The sequence below is a fragment of the Propithecus coquereli genome, unplaced genomic scaffold, assembly GCF_000956105.1.
Source record: "Propithecus coquereli isolate 6110/MARCELLA unplaced genomic scaffold, Pcoq_1.0 Scaffold557, whole genome shotgun sequence".
Classification (NCBI taxonomy): Eukaryota; Metazoa; Chordata; class Mammalia; order Primates; family Indriidae; genus Propithecus; species Propithecus coquereli.
The window spans coordinates 58,826-72,240 of NW_012151474.1; the positions used below are offsets into that span (position 1 = coordinate 58,826).

At 52.7% G+C, this 13,415-nt stretch overlaps 1 protein-coding gene across 2 annotated transcripts in view; it reads right to left on the reverse strand.

Moving 5' to 3' along the window:
• Positions 1-220: 220 nt before the first annotated feature.
• The window catches only part of MTHFSD (methenyltetrahydrofolate synthetase domain containing), a 16,132-nt gene continuing 2,937 nt past the window's right edge, over positions 221-13,415 (reverse strand). Inside the window, exons 3-8 of one of the 2 annotated variants that reach the window (XM_012657698.1) lie at positions 12,797-12,910; positions 10,191-10,304; positions 8,741-8,831; positions 5,885-5,997; positions 5,480-5,605; positions 221-1,265 (exon numbers count right to left, since the gene is read on the reverse strand). In XM_012657698.1, coding sequence (XP_012513152.1) covers positions 804-1,265; positions 5,480-5,605; positions 5,885-5,997; positions 8,741-8,831; positions 10,191-10,304; positions 12,797-12,910 — 1,020 coding nt within the window. In that variant the 3' untranslated portion in view covers positions 221-803. Of the gene's footprint in view, positions 1,266-5,479; positions 5,606-5,884; positions 5,998-8,740; positions 8,832-10,190; positions 10,305-12,796; positions 12,911-12,942; positions 13,057-13,415 lie in introns of both variants that reach the window. The other variant, XM_012657699.1, reaches the window with a different exon arrangement.

Below are 13,415 nucleotides of genomic sequence, written 5' to 3' on the forward strand. Positions count from 1 at the left end.
CAGCCAAAACCCAGCTGGCTTCTAGAAACAGAGCACTGGAGGGAAAGCCCGAACACAGGCGGCGCCGCGCAGATGTGAGCATGTGCGCATTTGCACACAATGTGGGCTGGGCTGCAACTCATTCCAGACCCAGTCTCCCACGACAAAGCCTCCGCCCGGCCAGAGCTGGTGCTCGCGCCGGGGGTGGGGCGGTGGGGGGGGCTGGGGAGGTGCCCAGGGCAGCGGGAAGGCCTCGTGGGTGTCCACCGAGTAACACTGAGACTGGGCTGTGATGAGCACCTTGTACCCAGGGACTGCATGACTTGGGCTTTCGCGCTTTGGAGCGTGGCTCTCCGCTCCAGCCAGCCAAGGGTCCCGCGCCCTGCGGCGGTCACTGCCAGGGCTTCTCTTGGGCAGGATCCCTCATCCGTCTTCTCCTCTTAGCCCCCTCCTCCCAGATCCGAAATCCCCGTCACCCGCCTACTGCCACTTGCTCACTGCTCACTCAGCCCCCGAGCCCTCTGGACTCTCTGTCCCTCCAGAGAACAGACAGGCTCACGGACCGGGACAGACCAGAACCTGACTCAGCCGGGGTGTGCAGCCTCCCGAGTGTCCCAGCATAGACGTGGCCACTGCGCCCGCTCGCGGAGCCTGCGCTGTGACTTCCTGGGAAGGACTGAGACTGAGCAGCTCACACAGCACCAGCCCTGCCACGTCCGGCCACGTCCACAGGACCCAGAGCAACAGGCTGTCCCACGTCACATGGTGGGTGATGGTGAGGGTGTCTGTGCAGCGCGGCCCTGCACCCCCAGCCACCCGCCAGGTCACTTGTCCCTCTGCTGCCTGGCCAGTGCCACCCTCAAGGTGCCGGGGCCCAGGCGCAGGCCCTGCAAGCAGGCGAGGGCCCGCTGAGCCGAGGCCGGGTCCTGGTAATGGAGGAAGGCCCTGCGCCGCGGCCCCTGCCAGGTGAGCCGCAGGGGGGCCGCGCCGAGCTCCCGCAGCACCCTCTTCAGGTCACTCACGCGGGCGTCCCGGGGGAGGTTCCCAACGTAGACGTCGGCTGCAAATGGGGCTCCTTCCCCCTGCAGGGAGCCACGGGCTGCTCCCACAGAATCTTCTTCTAGCCCAGGCACGTTCTGGGGTCTTGTGACAGTGCCTGGAGGAGCCTTCTGGTGGCTGCTGGGGTCCCCGGGCTCACCCTGAAGGGCGACGTCCTTCCCAGCCTGCCTCTCTTGCTCGCGGAGCCGCCTCAGTACCGGGATTTTCTCCATCATCTCACGGCTGATCTGAAAGGCAAAGCGGTTCCGGCTGTTCTCAGGGTGCCCAAAGGGACAGAGTCATGCCAGGGGCATCTGCCACCCACACCCACACGAACCTCTGGACTATCTGCCAGGCTGCACAAACGGGGAAGTGGGACTCCCACCGTCTCAAACGGAAGCTGTCGCCAACCTGTAGCGCTGAGCCCCCACCCCAGCCACGCGAGCCCTCCGGATCACCCCCCCACAGCCACGGCAGCTGCTCTGTTTTCCGGAGGCCCAGGGAGGGGAAAAGCAAAGCCGGCACTCTTAGGCAAGGCCTCCTACCCAGAGAAGAAGATACGTCTGAAGACAGCGTAGCACACGACAATTACACATTTTTCTACAAAACCTAACAGTTCAGGCAGTACGGGTGTTCTCATTACATTCAGAATAATGCGAAACTTAGAGCCACGGTTCTTATCCTTGGCAGGGTGACAGGGACCTTGGTGAGGAGCTGGGGTTCCCTCCAAAAATGGCTCACCCACAGTTCTGTGCACCATTTCCCAGGGTCGCTGAAGACTTTTCATGGCTCTCCAAACTACAAGGGGTGCGCAGGCCCCAGGTTAAGAATCAGGAAATGGGAGTGATATTTAAAGAAACACAAACACCCAAGAACAGTCAAGTGCCTTCTTGGAAACCTAAAGGCTCCGACTCCTCTTTAATTTAACGCCCGGTTCTCTGTCTTGGTGCTAAGTAGAAAATGATCTCCACTGCCTGCAAAGCCTTCGCTTTGGGGTCGGAGCCTTGGCAGGTGACGGGCACCTGTTTTGGTCTTGTGATGGCAAACGGACTCTTGGTCGCCACAGAAAGACTCTAGAAGGAAAGACTTGCTCCTTCTCACCCTTCCCAGTGCTGAGACACGAAGGAAAAGCCAATCGCACCCACGCCATGAACAAAACCGCCAGGTGCAGCTACGCTTCTCATCGAAAGGTTTTGCTCCCTGGACCCTCTGCCATTCTGTTGAACTCATCCGCCACATGGCCACTGAACTCACAGACCAGGATCGTATTCTAGAAGCTCTGCTTCCAGCGAGTTCCAAAGGTGATCTAAGTCCAACCAACAAAACTCCTGCCCACACCTTTCCAAAGGTGGAACCCCCATTCTACCTCCGCAAAGAGTTCAGGTTTTCGTTTGATTTTGGAATACTGAAAAGCAGATGTAAACCGGTCATAACTCGATTTTCAAGGACTTCTTAAGTTACTGGCTGATGAAGTTTAAAACTGTCATCACAGTGAGTACGGCTGTGCGTTCACCTGAAAGCCCAAGAGTTCCTCGGCTCCGAGCGCAACGGCAGGAGCTGCAGGCCAGAGCACCTCTTGTGGGGGCGCCTCCTGGTGACACCGCGGCTCTGGTGGGGCCCACTCCGGAGCTGCCGCGGCCCAGTTTCACGTCCTCGCGTTACCGTGACTGCCACCTGTGTTTGTGCAGTGGTGCCTCGAGGTTGCCTGGAGCAGAAGCGAGTGTTCCCGAGCTCCACACTCAGCTTCTGCAGCAGGATCCAGTTTTAAAACGTGTGAAAGAAAAACGTATCCCCTGTGCTCGCCAAGGGAGCTGCTTTATCGTGAGTCGCGCACACACAAACTATAACCACCTGCGGGACACTGAGAACGTTTTAACCACACACCACGAACTGACGGGAAACCCACAGCACTGGCACTGGCCCGTGCGGGGCGTCTTTAGAATGGAAACGCACAAATGCATTCCTTTCAATAAAATCGCTCCTTTCACGAGCAACGCTTTTGGGTACGGGATGACAAGGCTTCGTCAGCTCACTCCCCCATGAGTCCTGTGTGGAAAACCTCCCTCGTGACAGGCGGCTTTGCCACCGCGCCAGAGGCTGGCGGTTTCTGTAGTCGCGGAACGATCTGGGCAGATCCGAGCCACGGCTGACAGAACGCCTCCTGTGCGCAGGCGGGCTGGCGGGGCAGCTCACGGCCAGTGCAGATTTCGCTGTTAGCATTTTGGTTTCTGAATTCTCATCTCTGCCGCCCCAGAGCATGCTGGGAACAGAGACTGCCTACTGCCGTGCTGTGTGACCGGATTCCAACACACGACGCAGAATGTCTACCACGGAAAATGTTTATCACGTTTACTGTTTTATCCACTGAATACTGTTGATCATAAAAGTAATATACGCTTTCATAAAACATTGGGGGGAGTAGAAAATAAATCTGAAGTCCCACCTTCCAGAGATAACTGCTGTTAATACACTGATACGTTCCCTCAGTCTTTTCTCTGCCCTTTGACACAATGAGAATACCAAATTACATATCAAGCTTATATAATTTTACGTTGTGCTTTTCCTACTTGACACCATGAGCGTTTTCTCACACTGTTAAATATTTTTTAAAAGGCTGTCTGCACTTAAATTGTTGACTTTTCCCCCTTATTTTAAGACACTACATTACACATACAAATCCTTACCTGAATGTGTAAATATTTCCCTAGGACTGATTGCTGGAAGGTAAATTACTGGGTCAAATACAATAATTCCTTTAAAACAAAAGCAGCTACTAGTGCCTTAGACCTATCGCCCAGTGTAGCAGGTGCCAGTTCACAGTCAGCGACGTGTTTCCAGAGAACACGTTTTATACAGGATCCGAAACTGCGCTTCGACGTCCTAGGACTGCTGCTCACAGAGGACGCTGCTCCCCACTCCTCTCCCCTGAGGCGCGTGTAAACGAACACAGCGTGTGACGGCCAGTGGGAGGGAGAACTGAAAACACAGGATGCAAACGTGAGAAATGGCCTTTCAAAAGTTTGAGATTCTCGCCAAGGCCCCACGAGCAATGACCACTTCCTGGACAAGGGTCTCCCCAAGCCGGGAGGCCCCGAGGCCCGGCACCCACCGGAGTAGCTGGCCCCATCCTAGGGGACTTTGGCTGAATTTGGTTTTCTTTTACGTAAGAAGCATTATGTTCATCCAGCATGTCTGATGACCCCATTTGTTACTACTTTTGCATTTGTCTTGTTAAAATCTGTTGACTGTAACCATGGCTGTCCCAATCTCTCTCTCTCCTTCTAGAGAGGCCACCCGGAATCTTTCTAATACGGCTGCCCTGGGCCGTCCTCTCCGAAGTGCTGGCCACGAGGGACTGCCGGCAACCTCGCTGCAGCCAAGCCCTTGTGAAACCTCCCCTACGCCCGTGCTCAGCTCCACGGGGACGCCGGTCTCGCTGCGGGCTAGCGTGCTGGCTTCCACGTATCGGGAAGCCGTAGACCCGAGTTCTGGGGTGAACCCAAGCTCTTAAGGAAGACAGCAAGGGACATTTCAATTTTCAGGAAGGACGGTGACCACTTCTCCCCAGCGCTCCTGGTGCAACTGGAAGGGCTGCCCATCCACTTCCGGGTCACGAGTGCTGTTCCTCTCTGCTTTTGTCAGGGCCGACCTACGAGGAGACCCCAACACTGCCCCCCTGGGGTGCCTGCGGGGAGAGGCCCCGGTGGGCCAGGTAAAAGCACCAGCTGCTTTATTTGGGTTCCTCCTTAAGGTGGATGCTGTTGATTACCCGTGCCCCAAGGAAGGCATTTCGGACTCTGAATGCCCTGGTTTAAAGAGCGGGAGACGCGCGGCAAATGTGCCTATTCCACGGGAAGCACAGTCGCTCCATGTTGTCTCAGTAGTTCTGGCTGCTGCCAGCAGAGACACCAGCGTACCCTACAGGTTGGCTTGTGGGGTCAAGCTCCTGTCGCAGACTAATTTGCAAGACGTGCCATTACCTCGTCTGGAGGTAAAAATCGCAAAGGCACAACCTTAGGAGGGCTTTGACGCCGCCTTGTACTCAGGTTAGCTCTGCCGGGGATGCAGGTGTGCAGTAAGAAAATCTGGATTTATAAAAGGGAAGACTGAAGAGAGAGGGCCGCACAGACCATGCCATAAGCGGGCGACAGAAAACTCGTAGAAATGAAAGGCAGCCGGCAGCTGGAGCCGTGCGGCGGCAGCCTCGTCAGCGTGGTCCCTGCTGTCCCCTGTGAAGCAGACCTCGAGCCAGCTGCTGTCGGAATCGCAGAGGGTTGTAAGGAGATTCCCGGGGCAGGGCCTGGAGATCGCGATTTAGGAGCAAAACTGTTCAAAAGCTCCACGGGCGACTCCAACATGCAGCCACACCAGGACTGAGCAGCTGCCATGGCAGACAGAACGCACTAGAAAAGGGGAGGGGCCTCTAAGCTACAGGCCAGAGCTGGCCGAGGCAATGACCCACCTTGGACCAGGTGATCCCCGTTGGCTTTGGGCGCTCACAGCCCGTGGCGATGACTCTGGTTGGAGTGAGGATGTAGTCGACGGTGAGGTCGTGACCCTCAAGGAGTGCTTCAGGGACGTCCACCACCTGGTCCAACACAAGGGCGTAGAGCGGCTGCCGGGACACGGCGCCACTGCTCTGCTCCGCGGGAACCGCGAGGCTGTTGGGAGCAGCACCCCCAAATCCACACTGGGGCTGAGGCTCAGCTGCCGCACCACTAGCAGGTCCCACCCCAGCCCATCAACATGACTCACGACACACTCACGACCCAGCACGGTGCCAGCGCAGATGACCGAGTCTCTCCCCTCACCCTGTGCCCTTGCGGAGCCTGGCAGTGGCCCCGCTCAGCCCGTCCACAGCAAGCACCTGGCAGTCGTGGACGATGGTGATCACCGGCGTCGCCTCGCTGACAGCTCCCATGGACACCATCATGGCATATTCGAGGTCGGCGTAACCTTCTCCCTTCCCGATTCTCCAGCCTAAGAGACGAGGGCGGGATCAGGACCTCCGTGGGCATCGCTGTGGAGTGCACTTTGCATGAGGCCACGGTGGAAGGAAAGACTCAAACCCAATATCCCTGGCTTGTCCGCAGAGATCCCCAGAGGAGCCCACAAGCAGTCGGCCACAAATGCGCTGTCAGGCGTTAGACGGGAACAGCAGCATGAAAGTGTACAGAACTTAAAACAATGACGTCAACACTGAACCTCTAAACAGGTCATAAAGGGAAGCTGAAGTCGCATTTATGCAAGCTTTATGTTAGCAAGACTCACATTTAACAGTAACGAAAGAGCAGTGTTTAAAAAGACTAAGAACAAATTCTTACTAAAAGCTAAATATTTTTAATCTATTGACCTTAGAGGGAAAACAAAAACTCTTAAGTCAGGGATACATGAAGACACAGCCCTGTCACTTAAAAAGGACTGAATAGTCACCCAGTTTATCCCCCCAGTTCCGAGGGAGGGGCCGTGTGGGCAGTACTGACGCCATTTCTAAATCCATACACAAAAGCAGAACGAACGGGTTACCTGAACCCGAAGGGAAGCTAAGATCAAGCCTGGGTTGGCGGCCTCTCGCACCAGCCCACCGTGCAGAAGACGGTGAAGAGCGGAGAGCCTTCCAGCTCCGGCAGGAACCGCGATTCCGCCCGGCAGGAAGCTCAAGGCGCTCAGACTCTGGCTTCCGCGCCACATCAGCACCACTGCCGGGGACACCCACGTCACTGCACTTTTCTGAGGTGCAGATCTGACTCTGTGACTCTGACAATTAAAAAGCTTCAACTGTGCACGCAAAGAAAGGACAGAGAGGCCGTTCAACGGGAAATAGCAAAGGATGTGGGCAGTTCACGGGAAACGACAGGCAGGTGTCAGTGAACATGTGAGAGATGCTCCCCTTCACTCCTAATGCAAGCCCAGAGGCAAACCTGGCTCACTGTCCGCCTCCTGGAACACAGGCAGTGTGACAACTCCAGCCGCGGTCAGCCAGCAGGGACAGAGGCGGGGCACTCGCTGTTGGGGACCGCAAGTGAGCAGCTGCCCTGGTGGGCAGTTTGGCAACATCCACCGAGGTCTGAAGTCCACCCTTCAGTGTGGCAGTCCCCTCCTGGGGATCTTGCCGTGGGCAGCTCAAAGCTACGGCCGGGCTATCCGACAGAACGTCCCTCACTCTAGCGCCATCCGTAAGGGAAAGACCAAACCGAACTTAAATAACCAGCAACGTGTGCACCCGGCAGTCAGGGCCGGGTACATTATCGTGGCACATCCACGCGGGACACCGTGCAGCTGCTCGGTGGGAGGTGAGCAGGGCAGCCCGTCTGCACCAACAGGCAGAAACCTTTGACACCGGTCACCAAAAAGGCACACAGCTCCGTGCGTGCTCTCACCGCTTCTGTGAAAGCAGGTAAAGGGCGTGTACAGAATCCGTACCCACAACACAGACGACAGCAGCATCTCACACGCGTGCTGGCACGCACGTGAGTCCACGCCAGGGACTCCCAACAGCGGGCACCTGGGGAAGGGACCGGGAGAACACACGGTGGACCTCTCTGTGCTACTCGACCTTCCACTCAGGCGCACAGCTAATGGCTGCTTTACTATTGGCACGGGGGCAAATGACAACGTTTAAAAATGAATGATGACACTTAAAAACAGCTTGCTTCTTTATACCTTCCTGAACTAAAAAGGAAAACTCCTGACGCTCCTTTTCAAGAGGAGACCTTTGTAAATATCCCACAGCCAAAAGACCAGCCCGAATCCCATCGCCTGGCCTCAAGGCCTCTGAGGAGCCAGCCCCAACCTGCCCGAGGTCCAGGCTACGTGGACACACTGTCCCTTCTGCCCTCGAGCCCTTCGGCGCCACCTGCCTCGACAATGCCCCGTGTACGAGAGCCGGCCCTGGGGCCGCTTCTGAAGCGACACCCTGCTCCAGGCTGGCGGGGCTCCTGGGTCTCTCCGCTGACCCCCACTCCTGCCGGTCCCGACTCGTCTCCAGCACCGAGCACAGTCCAGCTCCCGTGCGCATCCCGCCCACGCGCTGTGGCGCACAGGAACGTGGGCTCGTGGGTACCGACCATGAAGGCACGGCTAAAGCACCTGACACTGCGAACACACTAAGAGCAGAGAATGAAGAATGACGACATCCCACTCAGAGTGACTGCTGGGAAGAGAGCGCAGGCTGCAGGTGGAGACAAGAGTGGGTGGCGTGGGGACCCTGCCTTCTCCACAAGGGCCCCCTGGCCGTGTGGCCTGAGAGCGGTCTGTGTCACCTGCTGTGGGCAAAGCTCCAGGCAGAGGAAGTCCGAGGGCCACGCCGTGTTGTCTAGGAGGCTGCCGCTGCATGACAAACACAGCTTAGAACCTGACACTTTTCCATTTGCTGGAGTCCCTCCAAGACCAACTATTTACTGACACACTGCAAATAAATTCAGCTCCAATTCCAGTTAACTTAAAAACAGAGAGAAAATCTGTCACCGCCTGAAAAGACAGTTACCTCACTTGATTTTTCCTGCAAAGAAAAGTAAAAATGCTGTAAAGGTGTCGAGCTGGGGCCAGGCAGGGAGGGACGAGTCGATTCTTCGACATGAACGAGAAATGCAGTGGCCTCGGAGATGCGGCCCGTGTCCAGAAAGCAGAAGCTCCCAACTTCCAGCAGACACACAGAGAACTGTGAAGCAGCAAGCTCCAGGAGCAGCGGTCACGTCGAGGAGTTCCTGTCTTGTGATCTCACCTTTCTCGGAGACGGCGACGGATCCCACCACAACTAAATCCACGAGGACTCTGGAGTCCAAGCCCACGGGTGTGCTGTAGTTCCTCACGCCCTGCGCATTTAGCACATGGGACGCGATCAGTAAACGCCGTATGACATACTTATTCAACACAAAATACTGAAGGCCATCATCTTTATGTACGGAACACTTCTAAAACGTTACTTACTCCACCAAAACGTTCCCACAGCACACCCATCTGCACTACCTGACGGAGGCTGCACTTAAAGAACAGGGGAGCTGAGGATGTTCACGATTCCATGATTCTCACAACACGCCTTACAAGTGACTCTAGGGAAAAGTCACGTGGTCCCACGGCCAACAGCAGCTGAGCATTCCACGTGGCATTAGGCCCGGTCTGCTGCCAGTACACAGACAGGACACGCCCCTTACGGGGTCAGTGTATGCGGTTATTTGGGGGTCGCCCAACAGTCACAGTGCAGGGGTTGGTCCGTGGCCCTCCCCAGGGGGAGAGCCTGGGTTTTCTCCACACCACAGTGGCCCTGGGGCCAGGCAGCCACCAACCGCAGAGGAGCACGTGGTCTGCATTCATGAACTTTGACCATAACCACGGTTTCATCTTATTTTTCTAGCTTTATTTTTCCTTTGCTCCTTTATCTACATATATTTTATTTTTTTACTTTATCGTATATATTTTTGTAAGCCGCACCAAATTCTATTTTTGGGATAAGACAGGGTGTCAACAAATAAACAATAAAACATTCAATTTTTATACATTAGGCTTAAGTGGCAAATCCCTTAAAAAAGAATATCTTAAATTGTCTTATTTTTTATCCTCGGGAGATTAGAAATCAAATGACTTGGAGTTTACTTTAGGATTCTTTAAAAAAGTCATCAAATTCTATTTCTTTAGCTGTAAAATACAAGACAAATTTTATTATAATGCACCCAAATATAATATTTACACACTTTGATTTTACTAGATTGTGAGGAATTCAAAAAAACCTTATATGTACAACTGTCGGCAATTATTTATTTAGAACTGGTGAGGCGATGTCCATGTGAATATATTTTTGAAATTCCATCCCGTCTGTCCAGCTGCTCTGGGGGCGTGTGACGGACAGGCTGGGAATAAGAAAAAGCCACACGGTAGCCAAGGATGTCACAGGTTAATACCCGAGGGTACCAGAGTACCAGACAACTTGCTCTACCTTTTCTTATACAAAGGAATTTATAACTTCCTAACTTGGTGCAAAATAGAAATTCAGTTACAGAAATGGATTCGCAGCTTTCTTACTTGGCTCCCTTAACGACAAAACTGCCGAACAATTTAATGACATCTCTGCTCACTTGGCTCCACTGAAAATAAATTTCACGATGCTATTTTCCGCTATTCTGACTCATCAGAAGTCTCAGCAGAGAACAGTTCTTTCCTTGGTAAATGACGCTTACCTGAGAGGTGGCACATTTTCTCAGGATGTCTTTAGTTGCCCCGGGGGGTGGTGTGATCTTATTAAACAACCCCGTTCTCAGTCGTGGTGTTGGAACCAACAACGTTTTCTTACTCTAAAGAAAAGAAAGTCAATAAATTACAAAATTAAATGTTACATAGGACTTTCTTATATATGTTTTTACCATTTCAGGAAGGGAAGCGAGTTACTACTATCTGCATTTTTTCTGGTGCAGGCAGTAGTGTGCCAAGGAAATTACTTGTTTGCAAACCTAATCAAATAATATGTGGGGGTCAATTTCACTTAAAATTACTACTTTGCATTGCCTTACTACAAAGAGGCGGGTGTTTATTAAACTTGCTAATTCTCCTTTATTTGCCATTCAAAATTATTACAGGCAAAAATCAATAATGCGGCCCAATTTGGGCTGAGGAATGTGGATTTTTACCTGCTTCCCAGGGATTCTTAAACCCATTAAAGTTTCCAAAAACCACCGAGACCTGTAAGTGCCGGAGCACGGGGACCACATGTGTGCCGGTGTCTTTCTCATCACTACATCCTGGCCCAGCACAGAGCCTGCGACCTGGCAGATTCTCTATAGCTCGGTTTTTATCTAAGCCCATCAGTGAAGGGATGGAGAAGGGAGGAGCTCAGACACCCGCCGTGTTGCTGGCCGCACGCCTCTCCCAGGCCGCCCTGGCTAACTCTCTTCTCCGCACCGCGAAGGCTTTTGATTTTGAGCTCTGAGGGGCCGACAGGTGAACCTCACACACGCGAAGACTGGCTCTGGGGCCAGAACGCTGGGCCAGAATTCTGGCTCTACCACGACTGATGTGACTTGCTACTTCACCTCTGTGTGCCCGGTTTCTTCAACTGTCACATGGGAACAGAGATGGCTCCTAGGACTACTGAGAATTAAACAGCACAGCGAAAACGTTCAGACGGGCCTGTCTCACACGCAGCGACGCTTTCCTTCACTGCTGCTATGATGACTGTAACTTCCAGTTCATCAAAGTGACTCACTGACGGGAAACCTAAGGCTTACGAGAAGCTGCCCTTCTGCGAAAGCCTGCACAGAGGTCTCTGTTGGGGCTGAACTGCCATCAGCAGACAGAGTGATCTCCTGTGGGAGCTGATGGGAGAACCAGAGCAGTTCCCTACAGTGCTCCTGTCCCTGTAAAAGCACTTTCTGGCATTCACTTTACCATGCAGTGTGGCAGGCGCCCTGTCTAATGGAGGCTTCTCAGGAGCTTGACCTGACAACAGCAGTGGGAGAACCGAGCCACCCACAGCTCGTGTCAGCAGGAGGCAGAATCCCAAAGATCTTGTAGTGGGACCCTCAGGACCAGGTTCACATTAGCAGCAGCAATTTGTTTCAGGAAAACACCACCAACTGTTACATCAAACTAATGGGGTCATTCGAATGTTATTGCTTTTATAGCTTTGTTTATATTTAATTTATATGCTGATTTTTTTTTGAGATGGGGTCTTGCTCTGTTGCCCAGGTTGGAGTGCAGTGGTGTGATCACAGCTCACTATAGCCTCCAACTTCTGGGATCAAGCGATCCTCCCGCCTCAGCCTCCTGAGTAGCTGAGACGACAGGTGCACACCACCACGCCTGGCTAATTTTTTAAAAAATTGTTTGTAGAGACAGGGTCTCATTATGTTGCCCAGGCTGATCTCAAACCCTTGAGCTCAAGCAATCCTCCCACCTTGGCCTCCCAAAGTGTTGGGGTAACAGGTGAGAGCTACCAGGCCTGGCCTACTTTGGTTTTACAGTTGTATAAAAGCTCTGAGTATTAAAATGTATAGCAAATTTTATAGTTATACATATTAGATTATAATAAATTCATTTAAATCAACCCTGAGGAAGCTATTTTTTCCTTGAAAAGGGGCCTATATGGGAAACAGTGTTCTAATTTATATATTTTAGGGACACATTTGTCAGATGTCTTACTCACGATTTATCACATTTTCAAAGACGTATATTACAAATGTAGCAAAACTAATTAAAAATGTTTTAATCTTTCTCTTCTGAATTGAGAATGGCTTAATGCCATCATTTTTTGTTTGTTTGTTTGGGAGGTAAGGAAATCAAAATTTATTATAAAAGCATGTCTGGATTTAAAAAGTTTAACAGTGTTGAGAAAAACATTTCCAGCTCTTTATCACGGTCTTTCTAGCTTTAGAGCACGACATAGTAACAAGTGGCCATTTGTCACCAAGAAGCAAGGATTCCGAGTGCAGTAAACTCTTTGGCACGCTTGTTTCCGATGGCAACGTGGCAGGTCCTCTACTGTAGCTACAACTCCTCGACTCTGGGACACTGCTGGTTCTGCCTGGTTCCTCTCCCTGTGCTGAAGCCTGAGTAACAGGGCTTTGAACATCCTTTATCTCTAAACTTAGAAACATTTGGGACTTCTAACTGAACGCCAAACAACCGGCAGACTCCTGGACTGTGCTTGGAAAAAACACCAAGGGCACATTCCGCACTGGAGGGGGCCGGAAGCGCCGCCTTTCTGCACAAAGGACTGCGTGCATTTACCAGCCACCTGGAGAATGCGTCCCCTCGGTGGCCGGGCCTCGGCTCAGGGAAGTAGGATTACCTGCAGCGCCAGCAACCGAACGCCTTCCAGCGGTTTATCAGGGTCCACTTTAACTTCCTGTGCTCTGGCAAAAACGTCTAGGTCTTCGATGTTTCGGCAAGCCAGATAAGACCCCTAGTCAGGCAAACAGACAGAGTTGCACTTACTTCAAGGACGAAGAAGCGAGCATTTTTCTGGGGAGCATCGGGATTGACTTTAACAGTTCTGGCCGTTTGGAACGCCTGCAAGCGCGGGAGGTGCTCGGCAGCACGAGGGGCGCCCTGTTTGAAATGCAACTGCGTGTTACGGAGAGGACGATTCATGCTTGGGTTGACCGCAGCCTGAGCAGCTTGGCCCGAATGTCACCCGCACAGGAAGGGGCTCTAATTCTAAGACAGCAACTGAGAGCCATCCAAAGAAACATCTAAGGTAGAAAGGGATTTGGGAAAAGGAGACTAGTCCCAGTTTAGTTTTTACTGAAACAAAATCCCACTGGTTCACTTTTAAAGATTTCTCCACGGTTCTGTGCATCCTTCTCATTTCCCCTGTACTTCCTTTCTCTCTCCCTGGGTAACAAGCACTTAAACAAAACACAATAACAACAAAACCAAACCAAAGGAGACTATTTAAAGGGACAGGA